Source organism: Chenopodium album, chromosome 25 (assembly GCF_948465745.1).
Source record: "Chenopodium album chromosome 25, dcCheAlbu1.1, whole genome shotgun sequence".
NCBI classification, from domain to species: Eukaryota; Viridiplantae; Streptophyta; class Magnoliopsida; order Caryophyllales; family Amaranthaceae; genus Chenopodium; species Chenopodium album.
The window spans coordinates 20,820,019-20,839,393 of NC_137858.1; the positions used below are offsets into that span (position 1 = coordinate 20,820,019).

A 19,375-nucleotide genomic window follows, 5' to 3' on the forward strand; every position below is an offset into this window, starting at 1 on the left:
ATCATTTGCACATGTATTGGTTTAGAACCATACTGGATCGACCTATGAGAATACTTTAAGAGATTCAAAATTGTCATAAGTATAATTCTCATTATTGCTATTGGAACCCTTTTCCTGGACCATGAGTATTGTAAGGTCTCTTGTTTGAGTACTAGTCCGTTTTGATGTTGGTCAAACGTCTGCCGTAAATGGGGATTATAACGACGGCAATCAGACGGCTAGGTCCTCTTAGTAAGAGATGCTACATTACAAGACTGGGAATGTCCCCCTACTAACAATAGGGAACATGTCTTTGTTGTTTACAAGGCCTCTCGAAGAGCGAGACTGTGAAAATGCATGGCCGTGCTCAAATGGATTTTAAAAATCATCTACTTATTGATAGTCAAACTCGAATTTCGAGAAACACTTCTGGACATAATAGGGATGACGAATAATCTTACCCTATAGTTCAAGAAGAGACATGAAGTGACATAGGAAAGGGGCTATACACTGAAAGCTTACTTGTTCGAAAGGACAAGTGGGAGATTGAAAGGAATGGTGTCCTTCGAACAATTGTATTATTCTGATAATGGGTTCAGAATTATTAGAAAGCTAATATATTCAGTAAGGTCAAGTGATCGGAATGCCTGGGTGGAGGCCGCTTTCGATCAGTAATATTAATGCATAATTAATATTAAAGCTTAATCTTATCTGAACCCTTTGGGTCACACCCAAGCAACCAACGAACAGACACGACAAATTAATTCAGAAGGAATTAATGAGTCGACCGAGTAATAAATATTTAGATGTCGGAAATTCGAGCTTAGAGCGTTGAAACCGAGCGTCGGAAGTCGAGTCAAAAATAGTAAAAGATGAGACGTGCAAATAGTAATAAATCAACGTATTTTCCAAAATACCCCTAGCATCGGAATGCCCCGAGCAAACCGAGTGCTAGGGGCACAATGGCAAGCATGGTGGCTAGACCAAGCCATGCTTTGACTGGCTGGTGCGTGCTAGCACACCAATGCTAGCAGCCAAGGCAAGCCTCAGCACCAAGGAGCAGCAGCAGCCCGCACTTGGAGTGCACGGCATGCTGGCCGAGAGCAGCAGCAGTAGCACGTAACTCCAAGGTGCGGGTGGCTGGGCCGAGACCAAGGGAGGAATAAATGGGAAGCCCACTTGGGAGCCTTGATGCCAAAGTGGGAGAGGACATGTGGCGCAAGGTGAAGGAGATAGTAGGGAGCAAGTTCCCCCCCCCCCCAAGTAGTCCTCACTTGCTCTCTCATGTATAGTTGACACTAGTTGATTTATTACTAGTTTGCTTAATTATTTTATTTTAGCTTTAAAATAAAATGTTAAAATCTCATTGTCCCACATTGATGGAAGAGAATTTCATACTCTCATCATTCCCTATAAATACCCAACTTGGGGCATTGGGAATGATGCTTGAGTAAGAGTTGAATAGGGCATTTCCATTGTAAAAACCCTTGAACTCACATAATTACTCGGGCTTGGTCGGGCCTTGCTAACCCCAAGGCAACGGACCTTAAGTCGGTGATCGTGTTGCGGGTGGATCTCCGTTGCAGGCCGTCGTAATTTTGGGGCTAGCTTTTAACTAAGAGCCCTATTGGTCGAGCTAAGCACGCGACAAAGGTATAATTCCTATTCTACCCTTTGTGTTTATTTTGTTATGCTTATGTGATTTTAATAATTGCGAGCGAGATCCTTGGCTTAGGTTTCTCCGCGGTGAGTCGGACTCACCAAACCCCAACATTAATGTGCTTAAAGGTTTTCTCTTTAGTGGAGATGCCTTTGAGCTCTTACTCAAGTGAACAATCCAAAGGTCTGCCTTGGCTATTTATAAGGAGTGCTTCCTTGTGAATTCCACTCATCTTTCACTGTGGGACTTTTTCACAAAAAGATCCCACATGGAAAGAATGTTAAATTCAATCCTTAGTTAAATAAACAAAGGGATCACTAAGTAACAAGTATCACATGGTTAGGTGAGGACCACTTCCTCACTTGCTCCCCATGGCAACTCACATCCAATGTGAGCTAACCATGTGGCACCTAACCTTAAGCCCCAAGACGGTTTCGGTTGGGCCACTAGCCTTTGGCCCGTGTCCATGACCCGTCACCCGGGTCCGCGGCCCGCTGCCACATGGAACTGCCAATGTGGCGCGCTGCCGCTTGGTGGCTGCCACGTGCGCCGCCACATGGCGTGCTTCCATGTGCGCTGCCACATGGCTTGCTTTTATTTGGCGTGCTTCCCTAGCCTTTGTGTAGCTAGGGTTTTTACTTGTTACTTGAAACATTTTCCTGTCTCGCCAATTCCTAAATTTTGGCTTGACTTTTGAGATTCGGTTCCAACGCTCTAAGCTCGGAATCCGATGTCTTTGTTCATAATACTCAAGTGACTAATTAATTCCTTTCGGATTAATTCGCCGTGTTGGATCGTTAGTTGCTTGGGTGCGACCCGAAGGGTTCAGTCAAGATTAAACTATCATTTTATTATACATTAATATTATTGATCAGAAGCGGCCTCCACCTAGGCATTCCGATCACTTGACCTTATTGAATAATTAGCTTTCTAATAACTCCGCACCCTCTATCAGAATAATAAACTTGATCGAAGGACACCATTCCTTTCTGTTAGCGTAGCTAAGCCATCTAAAGCTATTAGTGAGATGATCTTTCTTAAAAAGAAATGTAAACCATATGTTATTATTACTATTGAAACTATGATTTGTCCCTCTAATACTCATAGATTAAGTAAAACTTTGAGTTATGAATCCGTTCATATTATAAACCCACAAGGTCATTGTAGAGGAAGTTGAATTTGTTGGAATGCATCCAAAATAGATGTCAATGTTATACATGCAATTTAAACATCGTATTGATACTTTCTTGTTCTGATATAGTTCACGACAATGTCTTAACCCTTTTTGCTTTTTTACGCGCCGGCTTAATCTTCTCAAAAGTCAAATTAAAATAGTATGTTTTAATTTGGTCAGAGATTTTGGTCTTGTTTCCAATTCACCACATCCTTGTATCCCTCAAAACTCGGTTATCAACGGTCTTCCACCTAAAGGTGTCGTGCCGACACGAGCCCGGCACGAAACTAGCACTCGGGCGGCATGGTGGCCCATTTGTGGGCCGTGGGCCATGCCGTGAACAAATTTTTAAAAAACAGGCATGACACAGGCACGGTCACTAGGCCCGCCAGTACGGCAAACGGCATGACACGATTTTTAATTATTTTACGATTTTTATTCACCAATTATTGTACGATTTTTAATTATCATTATAAATTATTGTAACATCGATTTATCGTACCATCATATAATAAAATAAGTTACTCATCAATTTTTGTGTTATTGGCTTATCGCACTCGTAATTTTTTTAATTATATGCATTGTTACTTTTTCCTAAATGATACGGAGTAATATAATAATACAAAAACATAAACATAAATTAATAAAAAAATTTAAATATACTCATTTTAAGGTTGTTCAAATAAAAATATATATCGATTTTTTTATATTTGAAAAAAAAATTGAAAAAATCAAGGTGGACCGCTGCCCGACACGGCCCGCCAGGCAGGTGGACCAGTCAAAAATTAGGCACGGCACGAGCCATATAGGCACGGCCAGCGATGGCCCGACACGGCACGATGCCCACCTCTACTTCCACCTTTTAGGAGGAAGGAAGCTCAGCCTATAAATAGGAGGCAAGGGTCCCCTACCCCCCCCCCCCCCCCCCCCCTCCCCAAAAAAAAAAAAAAAAAAAAAAAAACTCACTCGATATTTCTCTACTTACTACAATACGCTCGAATACTTTTAAGCGTACATTTATACTTATTTTATCTTAAGTTCACATAGTAAAATCGGTGGACTTCCCCGTCAAAAAAAAAAAATAAAAATCGGTGGACTTACTCCCACCCGCGATTTTTCCCATCTTCCTTGGGTCTTTGAATTGCATCATCAAAATACCATTTGTCTCTTATTCGTTTACATTTGAAGCATTCTTATATATATATATATATAGTTATTCCATCTAGTCATCGACATCTCAATCTTACATCGCTCTTAGGCGAGTTTTGGCATAAACAATAAACAAATAACAACTTATAAAACTAAGATTATAATTGTTTCTTTAATACAACTTTTAATGTTCAAGATAATTATACAAGAATAAATAACATACAATAAGCCATTACAAGTAATCTAATTTGATCCTTGCCAATGTTGATGGACCACTATCCAATCTATTTACATTACTGGGCTATTAACAGCGTAGGATCATATTCATGCATACATCTGCAGGAATGTTACACCACTGGATTACCTGTATTACTTTAAGTTATGCATCATTTATAATGTTTAAAGCAACAGCTGCTTTATGAATCCGATACCACAATGGGCTTGATGTGAGCATAGCACATAATGGTGTTCAAAATTCACAGCCTCTTTGCGAAAATATGTAATTAAGAACTGCTCCTCCCTGTGCTACCGAATGCCCAGTGAGCTTTTGCTGGAGTACGCTTCAACGCTGGAATGCCAATGGGGTTGTTCTTGCTCTGAAACATCAGAAACACACCATATAAGCTAGCTCACATAGAAATATTACCTTGAATGTCATTTTTTTGAAATTTTGAATCTAATCTAGATACAAAAATAGTTTTTCACAGTAATTATTGTATGAAGTAATTTTGAGTCTAGAGATTATATATTGTGAGCATGAGTAAGCAGAGTAATAGAAGAGAGACTTAAGGCCGGGAAAGCATGAATAGTTCTCACCATCGAGCAGGTGCCCTGGTAGACATTGCAAATGGGGTAATCATGGGGACAGCAACTGTAATGGTCTTCACAGCACGAGGCTGCTTCAAGAGGACAGCAGCCCCATGAGAAGCAGTAATTAGCATATTCGTAAATGCAGCAGCAAGTGTTGCCTTCAGGACAGGAATAGTAGCTATCACAAACACTGGGAGGCATGACTGGCGTTGGCGGGGATGGGCCTGGATTGGGTGGGTTCATGCCTTCCTTGATCGGGTAAGACGGTTCCATTGCAATACCACACAAGCCAGTATATTTCGCGTTGCGCTCCATTCTAATGTACCCTTCCTCTCCCCAGCCAGCACCCCATGAATTTCTTACTATCCAATAATCTAATCCTTTCTCTGTCCCATAACCAACAACTATAACACCATGGTCCAATGCTGTTCCACACTTGCCAGTAAACACACCCTGATAAATAAAAAATAAAAAAAAAATAAAAAAAAAATTACAAGAAAAAACTTATAAGAATTTATATAATTCACATTTTTCTATTTTACTAACTAGATTGGTTACATATTCATATATTGTTGTCATAGGTTCATTAAAGTGATGACGAAATTTTCAATTTTTTTGGTAAATGCAATGCTACCAATGAATTCAGTAGCTGTAATTAACTGTATTAGTTGTTGCAACCCTTGGATGTATTTGTTACTCTCATCCGTCTCTAAATTACATTCCTCCTTTCTATTTTTGGTAAGTTTTTTTTAGTAAATCAACTCTTTTTTTCTGTTTTATATTTAATGTTTTCTTACTCATCCTTACCTAATCTCACTCATAATCCTTGTGTCAAATTACAATGAATATGATTGGTTAAAAATTTTCAATTAGGAGCATGTGATTGTTCCTTTTTTTTAGCAAAGGATTGATGACATGTCATGAGTAATAACTAATCTATCTTTGTAATTCCCATTGCATTATCTAATTATTGTTATTTGTCTTATTCTATCCGGCCTCCTTAATTCCCGTGTAAATTTTCAAACAAGAATGTAATTTAGGGACGGAGGGAGTACAACTTTTCATGTACTAAAATTGTATATGTGAGATGTGACTATTAATTCTTAATGGTAAATTTATATAAACTAGAAATTTAACGTATTTAACAAAAATGCCACAAACACTGACCGAAGCATATAATTGGAAGTCTCTACCACCACCCTCAATAGCAACACTTATTGGCTGATTTGCAACAGCCTTCTGCAATGACCTCTCATCGTTAATAGGAACATCCTCATAGTCATCAATTGTAACAACCTTGGCGTTTTTCTGCAGAAATGTTAAGTAACATTCACATTATTAGTGTCTTATAATGTATGTGTAACATCAAAAACATGTTGAGAACTGATTAAATTACCCTGTATGTATCACAAGTGCCATCACGGGCCTTGTAAGGGTAGTCATCATCAGTATCAATACCACCATTGTTAATGATGAACTCGAAAGCATAGTCCATGAGACCGCCGTTGCATCCCTCGTTGTACGAAGTATCGCAATCTACCAGCTCCTGCTCGGATAGAGAGATCAAGTCTCCTGTAACTATCTGATTTACACCTTCAACAGCTGCTATGGCTGAAAATGCCCAACAACTCCCTGTTTTATTCAAGTATAGTTAGACAAGAACTTAGTCATCTACAATACGAAATTGTATCAAGATTACAAGTAGATAATGCTAGTTAGACTTTTATGGCCTCAAGAATTGTCGACTTTAAGTCAAGTATAATTGAAATATAACATACGTCAAACTTGTTAAAAGCATAGTCAATTATTAATTTTTGGGTTTAATTAAAGACTAACAAATTATTAACTATATGATGTCAAATTTGCTACTTACAAAGCGTAGTCTACAAATACTCTTGCTGTATTACACTGCTGTATAATTGAATTTCTTTTGTCTAAAACATTCCAAGTTTGCCTTAAAGATGTTTTACATGTACTTCCCTATATAATTGTTTGATTTGTTTCACAGATATTGCAAGGTTTACGACAAATTTTATAAAAATTAAATGATTCTTTTGTTTAGATTAAGAAATAAATTGACAATTTAAAATATACATCATGACCAATCAAACTAAATTTGAGATGAGTTGCTTTTTCTTATATTGATCAAAAGAGTATCAAACTCCGTATTTAATTTTGCAATATAACCTATAAAACTAATGAAATGGAAACAAGTATAATAAAGTTTAACTTCAAAAACAAAGTGAAAAATAAGCCTAGATAAATTTTAAATCAATTTTAATCAATTTAATAGAGCACGAAATTTGTTATTGGACTAAAAACAAAACATTTTTCAGTTAATATATTAGGCAAAAAATACACTTGTATATGTAGATCATCTATGAGTCAAAATTTAGGTTAATTCGAATGTGAGTCTAAAAAGTTAGATTTGAATCCAATCTTGGCCCGTTGGCATATAAATTCTTATAAAGTATTTCAATTAGATTTTCAGCTCATCTTGTGTGTGGCTAGCCACTTTGTATGACAACTTAAAAAAGAATAAAGTAACCTCTATAATATTGACCAAGTAACCTCTGTAATACTGATTGATTAACCCCTATAATACTAATTGAGTAACCCTATAATCTGATAAAGTAAGATCCTGTTCTTTTAAGCTTCTCAGAGCAGAGCAAATTAGATTTTATTATTATTATTATTATTATTATTATTATTATTATTATTATTATTATTACTATTATTATTATTATTACTAATATTAAAATTTTTATTATTATTATTAAATATTAATTATTACTAATATTATTATTATTATTACTATTACTATTACTATTACTATTATTACTACTACTACTATCGCATTATTATTATAATCATTAAATTTTTAAAGTTAAATATTAATTATAATCATTATTATTAAATATTATTTAATTATTATTGTTATTATTATTAATATTATCTTTAAATATTGGTTATTATCTTAATATTAATTTTTATTATATATTCAATTATTTTTATTGTAATTAATATTATTAGTTATAAGTATTATTATTACTATTATTATAATAATAATTATTATTATTACTATTATTATTAAATATTAATTATTATTAATTTTTTATTATTATTATTGTTAATATTATGATTATCAAATATTAATAACTAATTATTATTATTATTAAGTATTTATTATTATTATTATTAAATATTAATTATTTATTATTATTATTATTATATATTAATTATTTATTATTATTATTATTAAATTTTAATTATTATTATTAAATATTAATTATTTTTTATTATTATAAATATTAATTATTATTATAATAATTCAATATTAAGTATTAATTTTAAGCAGAGCAGAGCAGATTGAAGCAGGACAGGGTAGAGCACAGCAAAGCATATTTCAGCAGAGCAGAGCAACTCTAAAGAACGGGGCCTAACTCCTTTAACACTGACAAAGTAACCCCTATTACACTACAAAGTAACCCTTGCCACCCCTCAAAAAAAAAAAAAAAAAAAAGTAACTCTTGCCACGCGGTGTAGCCAGCCACATATACGACTTTGTGGAAAATGAATGGAGAATAAACAATTGACGTGGCAATCCAATTATTAGATAATCACGGTTGTTTCGTTTGGTTTGGGTCTCTTTGACAAGTCCATTTGATTTTTTTTTTTTTATTTTTTTGACAAGTCCATCTGATATTGTTTATTGCACGTCATCAATTATTCTATGAATCTGTCCATAATATCTGTTACGGTCTTACGGAAATACTAATTGGTGGAGTAAAATGAGACACCTAAATTGGACTAATCTACCAGAGTGGAGCGAAATGAATCTTACCCAGAATATGGGCCACATCACTACACCAGTCATAAATATTTTATAGATTCTTTCCGTTTAAGACTTTAAGAGGACAAGATTCCAACAAGAAGGAGTTGCGTATACTCTAAAGATTCTAGTTTATGTAATCGTTTCTAGAGTGGTACTTGGTAATTTGGTATTTTATTTTTGGCATTATATCCCAATAATAAATCTCTTTCATTTTGTCAAAAAATAAGTCTCTTTCATTTACTTATTATTTCCTATGTAATTTTTTAATTATTATAAATCGAATTTTTTCGTTAAGAGTAAAGAAAAAAAAAAGGGAATATGATATAACGTATAATTAAAGTGACGAATGGAGTTTATGATCAGTACTCTATACTCCCTCCGTGTTTTTTTAAGTATTACACTTTCGATTTTCGGCCGTGTTTTTTTTAAATGTTACACTTCCTTTCTTGGGAAAAAACTACAATAAAATTATTATATATCTCTTTCCTCCCATGGTTCTCACCCAAATCCACTACTACTTTTTAAATTATATTTTTCCTCTCACATTCATTACTTTTCAATAAAATGTTAACCCCACTATTTTTCTTTTACAATTTTTTAATGCCCCAACTACCCCCACTTACTTCTTATTTTATTAAAGTCAATTAAATTGCCTAAAACTATGTGCCGGTTAAATTGTAACACTTAAAAAAACACGAAGGGAGTAAGATCTTATTTACGTCAGCATATAACGCTTTATTTTTTGGAAAAATTGACAAGAATAATGTTAATTTTGTCTCATTCGCATAAAATAATTCCAACTTTGGATTATTTTTTAGTAATCCGAACTTTAATATGAATCCGCTTTAAATAGTGACAAGTGACCGGTAAATCGGTAATATGTTGAGTAGGTAATTTTTCTTAAAAAAATGTTTAATCCGTGGAATGCGGATAAAAAGTCAATGTCCTTACTTGGGTCATTCGTCATTGCCTCATTGGCTAATTGCTAAATTTTGTGGGGGCTGGCCAATCACAGCCTACATAATTCTACTTAATTTATCAATATAAAATATTAAACTACTTATATTTCTTTGTGTTTGTTAAGTTTACACCGTTTTTCTATTACACTTACCATTAATAAGAAATTAAGAATGGAGGTAGATTATAATATTAATATGATGTAGGGTCTTAGTGATTAATAATTTTCTATACAAGCATAATTCTAATATTTCGAGTGTCACTAAACTAAATAAAACAATTTTATCATATCAATAAAATTATGCTTATGTAATTTTAATTAAATTTGATAAACTACCAATAATTGTGAGACATAATTGCAGATTGAAATCATTGAATAATACTAAGATAAAAGCTTACCACAGCTTCCTTGATCTTTAACAGCACCTACGGCCCCTTTCTGCCGCCAATCAACACTCTCAGGGAGGCTATCGCCTTCCTTGTAAGCATACCTATTGCTCTTCGATCCGACCGATACAGAATTGGATTTCCTCCGAGTACCCAGGTACCTAGATCGGTACTCCTCATTAGTCAAATCAGCAAACTTGTTCAACCCAAGCTTAAAACTCCGGTTTTGAGAATTATGATCATCTATGTACCGGAGATTATCTTTAAATATACCAAAACGACGCTCTTTTTCGCCAAGACCGTTGTAATTCTTACCATGTTTAACCAACCACGACTCGTAAAGAGCCATGACCTCCTCCTCGGTCCGAGCAGCCCGGTCTAGCGGCCCCTTATTTTGGTTGAGTGAAACTATGGGTATATCTAAAGCTGAAGAGATTACGAAAAGGGTCGCTAATAAGTAGAAGATTGTTATGGATGAGGAAGCCATTTTAAAAAAAAATAAAATAACAAAATTCTTTCCTAGAGATTACAGAGATGGTGAGGGAAATTGGGCGATTGTTGTTGTTAAAGAGAAAAGTAAGAGGTTAATTTATAGAAGCATAGGCCGAAGACAAAATATTACTGCTATCAAAATGTATTATTGTTTAGGAAAAATTGTAAAAAAAAACACCTTTTATTAAACCTTTTTTTTTGGGTTGTTAAATATCGCCCTCAAATATTTAACTAACGCCCGCAAAATAAAATAAAATTACGTATTTATTCTTATAATAAAATTTCGTTAGATCTTATGGACAACGATGAAGTACAAGAAACACAACCTTAGACGCACTTAGAAGGCTCGTCGAACCGTATGAAATCAGTACGTCGCAATAAATTTCTTTTTAAAAATTCGAAACCAGGAAACGCCTAGTTTTTAAGAATACCCTAGGCTGAAACGCCTAGTTTTTTAGAATACCCTAGGCTCAAATGCCCAGTTTTTTCGAAACATCCTAGGCTATTTGAAAAAACTAGGCGTTTCAGCCTAGGGTATTCTAAAAAATTAGGCGTTTCACCTCAAACGCTCAAAATTTTCATACAACCACATGGTTGTTCACATGAACTAGGCGTTTGAGCCTAGGACGTGCGAAAAATCAAGGCGTTTGCAGCGAATTTAGAAAGAAAAAAAACATTTTCTCCGTCGGCGACCGACTTCCCTCTGTCCTCACTTGTCATTACCGCGGCTGTGTAGATTGTGAAACCGGAGGTAAGGAGTTGGTGGTTAAAAGAGGAGGAGGAGGTGATGGTGGTGGTGGGTAGTATGAAGAGGGGGTAAATTGAGGGGGTAATTTTTTTGATAAAAAGGGTAAATTTGTAATTTAAGTTTATTTTGCGAGCATTAGTTAGATATTCGAGGACGACGTATAGCTTTCCACTTTTTTTTTTAGAAAAAACATCTTATAAAAATTTTCTTGGGAAAACACATCTAAAATCACTTTTTTTTTTTGGATTTTTTGTAAAAAACTACCTTTTATAATCCATTTTTTGCGAGAAACTATCACGAAAACGAAATGTTGTAATTAACTACCTTATAAAACACAAATTGTTGTAATTGACTACCACCTATCGAAAATTCAAGTTTGACTTTATTTTCCCGGCGTTGACCTAGTCATGTGCGGCTCACGTGACCCTTAATGACAAACTTTCCCCCTTTTCCCCAAATTCTCCCTCCTGTTCCTTCGAAAACACCTCATTTCATCCCCAAATCCCTAATTTCAATTCGAAGCTCCATTGTTCTTCATAATTTCCTCTTCAAATTGGGTAATTAAACCAGAATTCATTGCGAGGGTGATATCGTGGACGCGTGATAATCTCGGAAGGAAGTTTGAAGCTTGTACGTTTTATAATCCTGAAACTAATCAAAGCGGTTACAAATACTTTCGTTGGGTGGATGAAGGAATAATTGACTGGCAATGGGATATTACTAATCAAATCATTTAAGAAAAGCATATTCTTAAGGGTGAGGTAGCTGTATTGAGGAACAGAGTATGCTACCTTGAAGGTAAGAAGAAGAGGATAATGGATGAAGCAGAGTACATGAAACTGAAGTTGAAGAAGAAGAACAGTAGTTTACGAAGGAACAGGAGGGAGAATTTGGGGAAAAAAGGGGAAATTTTGTCCTTAAAGGGTCACGTGAGCCGCACGTGACTAGGTCAACGCCGGGAAAATAAAGTTAAACTTGACTTTCCGATAGGTGGTAGTCAATTACAACAATTTGTGTTTTATAAGGTAGTTAATTACAACATTTCGTTTTCGTGGTAGTTTCTCGCAAAAAATGGATTATAAAAGGTAGTTTTTTTACAAAATATCCTTTTTTTTTTATATATTTTTATTTTATTCTATTATTATTTTTTTAATATTTTTTTTTCTGCGAAATAAAACCTTAACACGGTTTCCGATATTTGATTTGGTTTTCCGACGTTGACTTTGCATGTGTGGGTCAAGTGCTCTCATAAAACCACCTTCCTTTATATTAGTCCCCTTTCCCTCACCGCCACCACCCTCATCGCCGCCGCCACCACCACCACCTCACTACCACCCCCACCAACACCACCTCACCGCCACCTCAGTGCCACCCTCCCCATCACCATCTCACCGAATAACGCTACTCCCATGAAAATCTACCCTTGTTAGGCCCTGTTCTCTTCACCTTAAAAAATAATATTAAGTAAAAATAATTTCAGTTCAGTAAAAATAAGTTCAGTTCAGTAAAAAAATTTCAATTCTATAAAATAATTTCAGTTCAGTAAAAAATAAGTTATGTTTAGTAAAATTCAGTTTTCTTAAAGAAGAATTATAATAGAAAATCAGTATAAATAATTTCAGTTCAGCAAAAATAATTTCAATTCAGTAAAATTAATTCAAGTTCAGTAAAAATAATTTAAGTTCAGCAAAAATAATTTCAGTTTGGTAAAAATAATTTCAGTTCAGCAAAATTAGGGTGAAGAGAACGAGCCTTTAATTCACCTCCATCCACCCAAAAACCCCACCCCAATTCCTCACTCCCTTCCTCCATTGAAGCCCAATATTGCAAACATATTAAAAAAATTGAATCAAAGACCACATTGGTGGGCATACAAAACACATTGGCCCCTCGAAATTATTGCGAATTTCATCCTAAACACATTAGTGGACATAAATCATTCCCAAAATGATAACCTAAGTTTTCAATTACAAACCCTAATTTAGAAATTTTGAAAACCCAACAAAATTAATTAAAACAATTTCATTAATAAATACAACTTACTAGCCTCGAAATTAAGTTAATTATAGTAATTTGAGCTCAACAATGGAGTTTCCTTCTTCAATTGAGAGTAATTGAGGCTTGGTTGGAAGAATAGATGGGAGAGAAAGTTCATTTGGAGGGAAAAATAAAGAAAGAGGGGTTTTGACCGGACCACATGCGACTCACGTTAGAATCAAAGCATGAAAAAAAAAGGTAAACGCCGGAAAGCAAGTTAATTTAATGTGTTACTTCGCAAATACAAAAAGTGGTTTTATGTGTGTTTTCACAAGATAATTTTTATAAGGTATTTTTTGTTTTTGTTTTTTTTTTTTATAAAAAATTGGTGTTATAAAAAGTGGTTTTTAGCAATTTTTCCTATTGTTTGTATTTGATGTTCTAATCAAAATACATTTTTTAAAGAAATTTTGAGTATATACAATTATTTTGACTTTTATGTATAGTATTGCATACTCTCTTCGTATGTTTACAATTTTTTCACTATATAACTTTAACTAATCTATTTATTCTCCACATGATCATAAAATATTTCAAATTCATAGTATACTCCCGAGTTTCATGAAAAAGTCATCAAATGACTAACAGACTCCGTCAATCATTAAGGTTAATTATGTCACGTGACAACCTTTGATTGGCTCTCTTTTAAATATATTGACTAATTAATAAATAAAAAATATAAATCTTACAAAAAAACCGCCCTATCCAACCACCCACCACGCCCTTATCCCTTCCCTCGCCCCCTCCCCTCACCGGCACCAAGCCTCCCCCATGTTGACGACCACTACCTTAACACCCCACCTAAGACCCCCAATTTGTCCTCCCCCGATATTTCTTCTATTGCAAGAATCCAACCCCAGCCCTCCTCCACTATGGCGTCGGCATTGCACTCTGATCTCCTTACTCAATTTAAATCGTCAAAGTCAAATAAATTGCTTAAGACTATGTGCAAGTCAAATGCATGTAACACTTAAAAAAGGAGGGAGTGTTGATAATTACAAATATTATTGATAAAATTAATTCATTAGTAAATGTTAAATAGAAATTTTGTAAGTAAAAAGATAAAAAGAAGCATTTTATACTAAAATTCACAAGAATTCGTTGAATAATATATTTGTAAAGTGACACCCTTTTTAAGCACTGAAAACATGTGACATAACCTCTTTATTTAGTAGGAAAAATTGCTCCCATTAATCTGAACTTTGCCTCGTCCGCCGAAAATAATCCCAACTTTCGTTTATTATCTATTGCACCCAACTTTAGGAGGCATTAATTTCTATTGCACCCAAATGACCTGCAACCGGTAAATCAGGTAAACATTTCTGATTTATTTTTTTGAACACGTGTCAACATGTAATTGGTTGAAAAAAATAGAAAAAAAAAATTAAAAACGTAATTAGAAAAAAAAAAAAACCCCCCAATAGCCACCTCCCCTTAGCTTCTCTCAGCCACCGTCCACCACCGCCACCTCCCTTAGCTTCTCTCAGCCCCAACCTCCACGCCGAAACCCCTGGCCCACCTCGGCGTCGCAACCCCTGGCCCACCTCGACGCCGGAACCACCCCCAGAAACGCCAAAAAACCACCTGAAACGCACCCCTATTTCTCCATGAAAACGGCCATAGAAATGGGTGAAAACGGCCGAAATTGGCCGATTTCGGGCTAAATGGTTGGAGTTAGCCCTAAATCGGCCGATTTTTGCCATTCTCGGGCAATTTCGTGGCCTTCTTGCTCGTGATTTGGGAAACCATGGTGGGGGAAGGGAAGGGAAGGGGTGGGGGAAGGGAAGGGGTGGAGGAGGGGTTTTCGTGGGTGGGGGAGGGGATTTCGGGGGTGGGGGAAGGGAAGGGGTGGGTTTCGAGGGAGGGGGAAAGCTGGGCGGTGGTTTTCGGCAGCAGGGGAGGGGGTTTTCGTGGGTGGGGGAGGGGATTTCGGGGGTGGGGGAAGGGAAGGGGTGGGTTTCGAGGGAGGGGGAAAGCTGGGCGGTGGTTTCCGGCAGCAGGGGAGGGGTTTTTCGGGGGTGGGGGTGTGGTGGCAACCGCTGGGTTTGGGTGGTTTGTGGGGTTTTATTTTTTTATTTTTTTTGTTTTTTGATTTTTTTTTTTAAAAAAATTTACGCCAATCATACGCTAACACGTGGCTAGGTAACCTGCTACATCAGGTTAGATGACCTGTTGGGTGCAATAGAAATTAATACCCCCTAAAGTTAGGTGCAATAGATAATAAACGAAAGTTGAGATTATTTTCGACGGAAGAGGCAAAGTTCAGATTAATGGGAGCAATTTTTCCTAGTTAGTAACATATTCTAGTAAGCTATGTTCACTTAACCTTATTTTTGCTAAAGTTAATCAATGATTTTTTCTAAAATGAAATTAATTTTACAGAACTAATTTAAAATTAATTATACTGAACTGAAATTTTTTTTGTTTACTGGTTCAGAATTATTTTTTTTCTTTGAATTTATTGATTTTAACTTAATTTAACTTATTTTACTAAACTGAAATTATATTTATTGAACAAATTTATTTTTAAATTGTAATTATTTTTACTTAACTTGATTATTTTTATTGATTACTTCGTATTTTTTAAGGTGAAATGAACAGGCCACGACGCAACAAGGAAGTATTATATTATGTTTTAAACTTATAAGAGCAACTCCAATGGCAAGCTAATTGTCAAATTAGCTTGCCACGCCACATAAGTTTTTAAGCTAATTGTCATTTTAGCTCCTATGGCTAGCTAATAGCTTACTATTTAATTGGACCACACCTTCTTAATTTACATTGATAAATTTGATTTTATTTATCCTAATTTGTTTTATTTTAGCAAGTTTTTTTCCAAGCAAAGTTAATTTTCTTGACCAAACTAATTGCTTTTTCTAGCTTCAATGGTTAACCTAGTAGCTAGGGATTATTTGATATTACAAGCAAGTCCCTAGCTTTTACATGGGACGACTATCAAGTACTATATTATAAGGTTACCATTTCATCATGATTTTCTTATCAATATGCTTTCTAACTCAATAAAATCATAATCAAGTCAAATATTACGAGTGATTTAAAGTACTAAATTTTTCACTATATATGTAGTGCTTAAGAGACAATACAATTTAATAAAAGTTGTATAATGACATATTTATGTTATAATTACTTAGGTTAGGTCCCGTGCCATGCACGGTATATTTTAAATTTCGTTATTAAATTAGAATTATATTTAATTAAAAAATTTCTAAAATTACTGTGAACAAATTTTATACCAAATATAGTTATTTTCTTCTTTTTTCATGTGTAACACCCCGTCCTTTTGGAACTGGAAGCGTTAGCGGAATTACGCTTGAACGGGAGGCTACTTAACTTCAATTAGAAAAGTCAAGCTTAACCTAGGTCTAAAAGTCAAATTTAACTTATTTGCACGTCCAAATTAAGTTGTTTAAGCTAAGCGCAAACTATGTGAACAAAAGAAAATAGCAAACAAACTTTAACATGGACAAATCAATTACATTCAAAAGCCAAGGGCAGAACAACCCTTATCGGCCAAACTAGACTAAATTCAAAATGATTAAACAGTCAACTAACAACAAAGGCATACAAGCCTAAAAGTTAGGTTCTAAACTCTCAATCCCCAACCCAGCGTCACAGATATCAAATAAACAAATGAAACCTGCAAATTATAACAACGTTCCACAATCAGTGGGGAGCAACTAGCAGTTCTCCCTTAAATCAGAAATAAAAGATTTTAGACTTAAATTAACAGAAAGAAACCATAACCACAATCAACTTGAATACTCAAATGAAATCACTTAAAACCATCAAACCATACAAATAATGAAATATTTCAAAATAAACTTAAAACAAAAATATCAACATTAAATCACTCAATTTCAATCATAATAATATATAGACTTCAAATAAGTAATAATTTATAATATAAATATTTCAAACCCAAAACCTTCAAAACAGTAGAACTGGCATGGAGGGAACGCTAGTGGCCTCGCAATCCACTTCCTAAGGTTTGTCAGGACGAACCCCCGGTCATCTCGCAGAGACCGTGTCTAAGATTGGCCAACTCCCGGTTATGGGTAGATGCCTATAAGGTCTTACACACCCCCGGACGACAACAATTAACCCAAGTTGAGCTACCTAAGACTCGCAATCCAGGTAGTTAGCATGTTCATTAACCATCGGGAAGCAACTCGGCCTCACACCCAACTATGGCCCCACACACAATTCAAAAATCACTTAAAATAGATAATACAATATATTTCACTCAGAAATCTGCAGAGAAGCCAAAAATAGTCTTACACTCAATTCAAACTGCATAAGAAAATCATATTTCTTAAATTCAATCGAAACTCCCTTTCAAAACACACTTCAACTTAATAAAACACAAAATGTATCGTCTGAGTTTGGGAATATAATTAATTATCGAAATTCAACAATTAAGTGCATTCACAACTCTTGGCGAAGTGATGCTAAAGACAGTGTTATCCTTCTCTAAAGCATTACGACGTCGACAATACAATTACAACCCACACATATTCAAACACACATAGAAATATTTCACTTTAGGGGTTATAATACCCAAAAACTTACTCATCACCTATTTAAAATATAATTTCAAATAATATATAATACTTACAATAAAAATTGCATAAAATCATTTAATTAAACCAAAAATCCAGACTACCAATTCATAAACAATCAAAACGGGACAGCAATATACAAGTCCAATAATCATCATAAAAACCCAACCAAACACGCTTCAAATGCGAAATAAAAATTAGGGCATATACATACACTCATTAGGCATCATATAAAACCATTATGGGCTTAAAATTCAAGAGAGAACATGCCCAAATAAAATCATACATACAGCAGCCCCTACATTGAATTGCAGCAGAACCAAGGACACCAATCCACCCAAAAACTCACCTTAAACATGAAACTAAGCTTAACCCATTATTGTACATGATCTTACAATATATTAGGCCATAACAAACATCAATTTGGGCTTAGAAATTAGGCAATACACCTTTGAAAATCACCTAAACTACACGCATAGACTGACATGCTGGCAGCTTCTACATAACTTGTTTTAGCCTCTAAAAACATATCAAACTTGCTTGGAATCATGCCAAATTAATTAGGTGATATCCTAACAAGATACTAATTTAGTGTAGGCATGAAATTAAACCATATAATCAGATTTAAAACTCAAATTCACACCCCCAAAACTACTGTAACTCATTCGCGGACTCCAGTTTCCCGTGCTCAATAACAAGTCCAAAACATGCCCAAAATCGAAGTTTAACACATGGAAATTATACTCAACAATCCCTTATATGCTACTTCACATTAAACAGCAAGAATTAGCCCAAGAAAATAGGTTAAACATGCCTCATAACCACAACAAAACTCATGACAGGTATGTAACATTTCAGCAGTACCTATTGTGCATTTTGTGCCTCAAAACCATGTATAAACTCATTAAAAACATCATAAAAGGATCATACAACATCAAGGATTTGATATCAATCAAGTTTGGGCACAAAAACAAGGATTAATATCACTAATTCACGTTCTATGTCACACAAATAACAGCAGCCACAAAATGAACGAAAATTACAAATGAACCTAATCCTAGCCATGTTTCTACCTATCGATTCAACTCTAAAATCCAATAGTTCTAACCTAAGGGAGTAAAGCTAGTTACCTTGATATATAGGACACCAAAACCCAAAGAAAAGGACAGCAACACCGCACATAAACAGCAGCAACCACACGCACAACACCCACCCAAACAGTCTTGTTCCCTTGCCTCGTTTTTGCTTGTTCTAGAGGAGAGATAGAGCACGATTTTGGCAGAGATTATGGCAGCAAGTTAAGCTTTGATTTCCCCTTGATTCCCACCTTGAATTCCACGAAAAAGATGGGGAGAAGAGGAGTGATTTGCTGCATCTTTTGGTGGAGAAAAACTGATGTATTTTTGCCTTCTTTGTAAGTGAAATGAGAAGAGGAAGAGAAAGGGTTTGGGCAGCAAATTAAGGGGGCGTTTGGTTCACAAAGTGGTATGGGGTTGGAATCAGGAATGGGGTTAAGGTGGTATCGGGTTGGAACTTGAAACTTAATATCATGTGTTTGGTTTAATTC

The 19,375-nt window shown here is 35.0% G+C and overlaps 1 protein-coding gene and 1 long non-coding RNA gene across 2 annotated transcripts; both read right to left on the minus strand.

Annotated features, from left to right (window-relative positions):
- Positions 1–4,097: 4,097 nt before the first annotated feature.
- Positions 4,098–10,522, minus strand: LOC145615291 (cysteine proteinase mucunain-like). The gene is made up of 5 exons (XM_081670354.1): positions 9,964–10,522; positions 6,169–6,404; positions 5,940–6,080; positions 4,779–5,225; positions 4,098–4,558 (listed from the first exon to the last, which is right to left on the minus strand). The coding sequence occupies exons 1-5, from the start codon at positions 10,436–10,438 to the stop codon at positions 4,466–4,468; spliced, it is 1,392 nt and encodes a 463-aa protein (XP_081526480.1). The 5' UTR covers positions 10,439–10,522; the 3' UTR covers positions 4,098–4,465.
- Positions 10,523–16,690: 6,168 nt separating this feature from the next.
- LOC145615456 (uncharacterized) lies at positions 16,691–19,293 on the minus strand. Its single transcript, XR_014107279.1, has 2 exons — positions 18,939–19,293; positions 16,691–16,886 (listed from the first exon to the last, which is right to left on the minus strand). It is a non-coding gene; the product is annotated as an uncharacterized LOC145615456 (long non-coding RNA).
- Between the last annotated feature and the right edge of the window lie 82 nt (positions 19,294–19,375).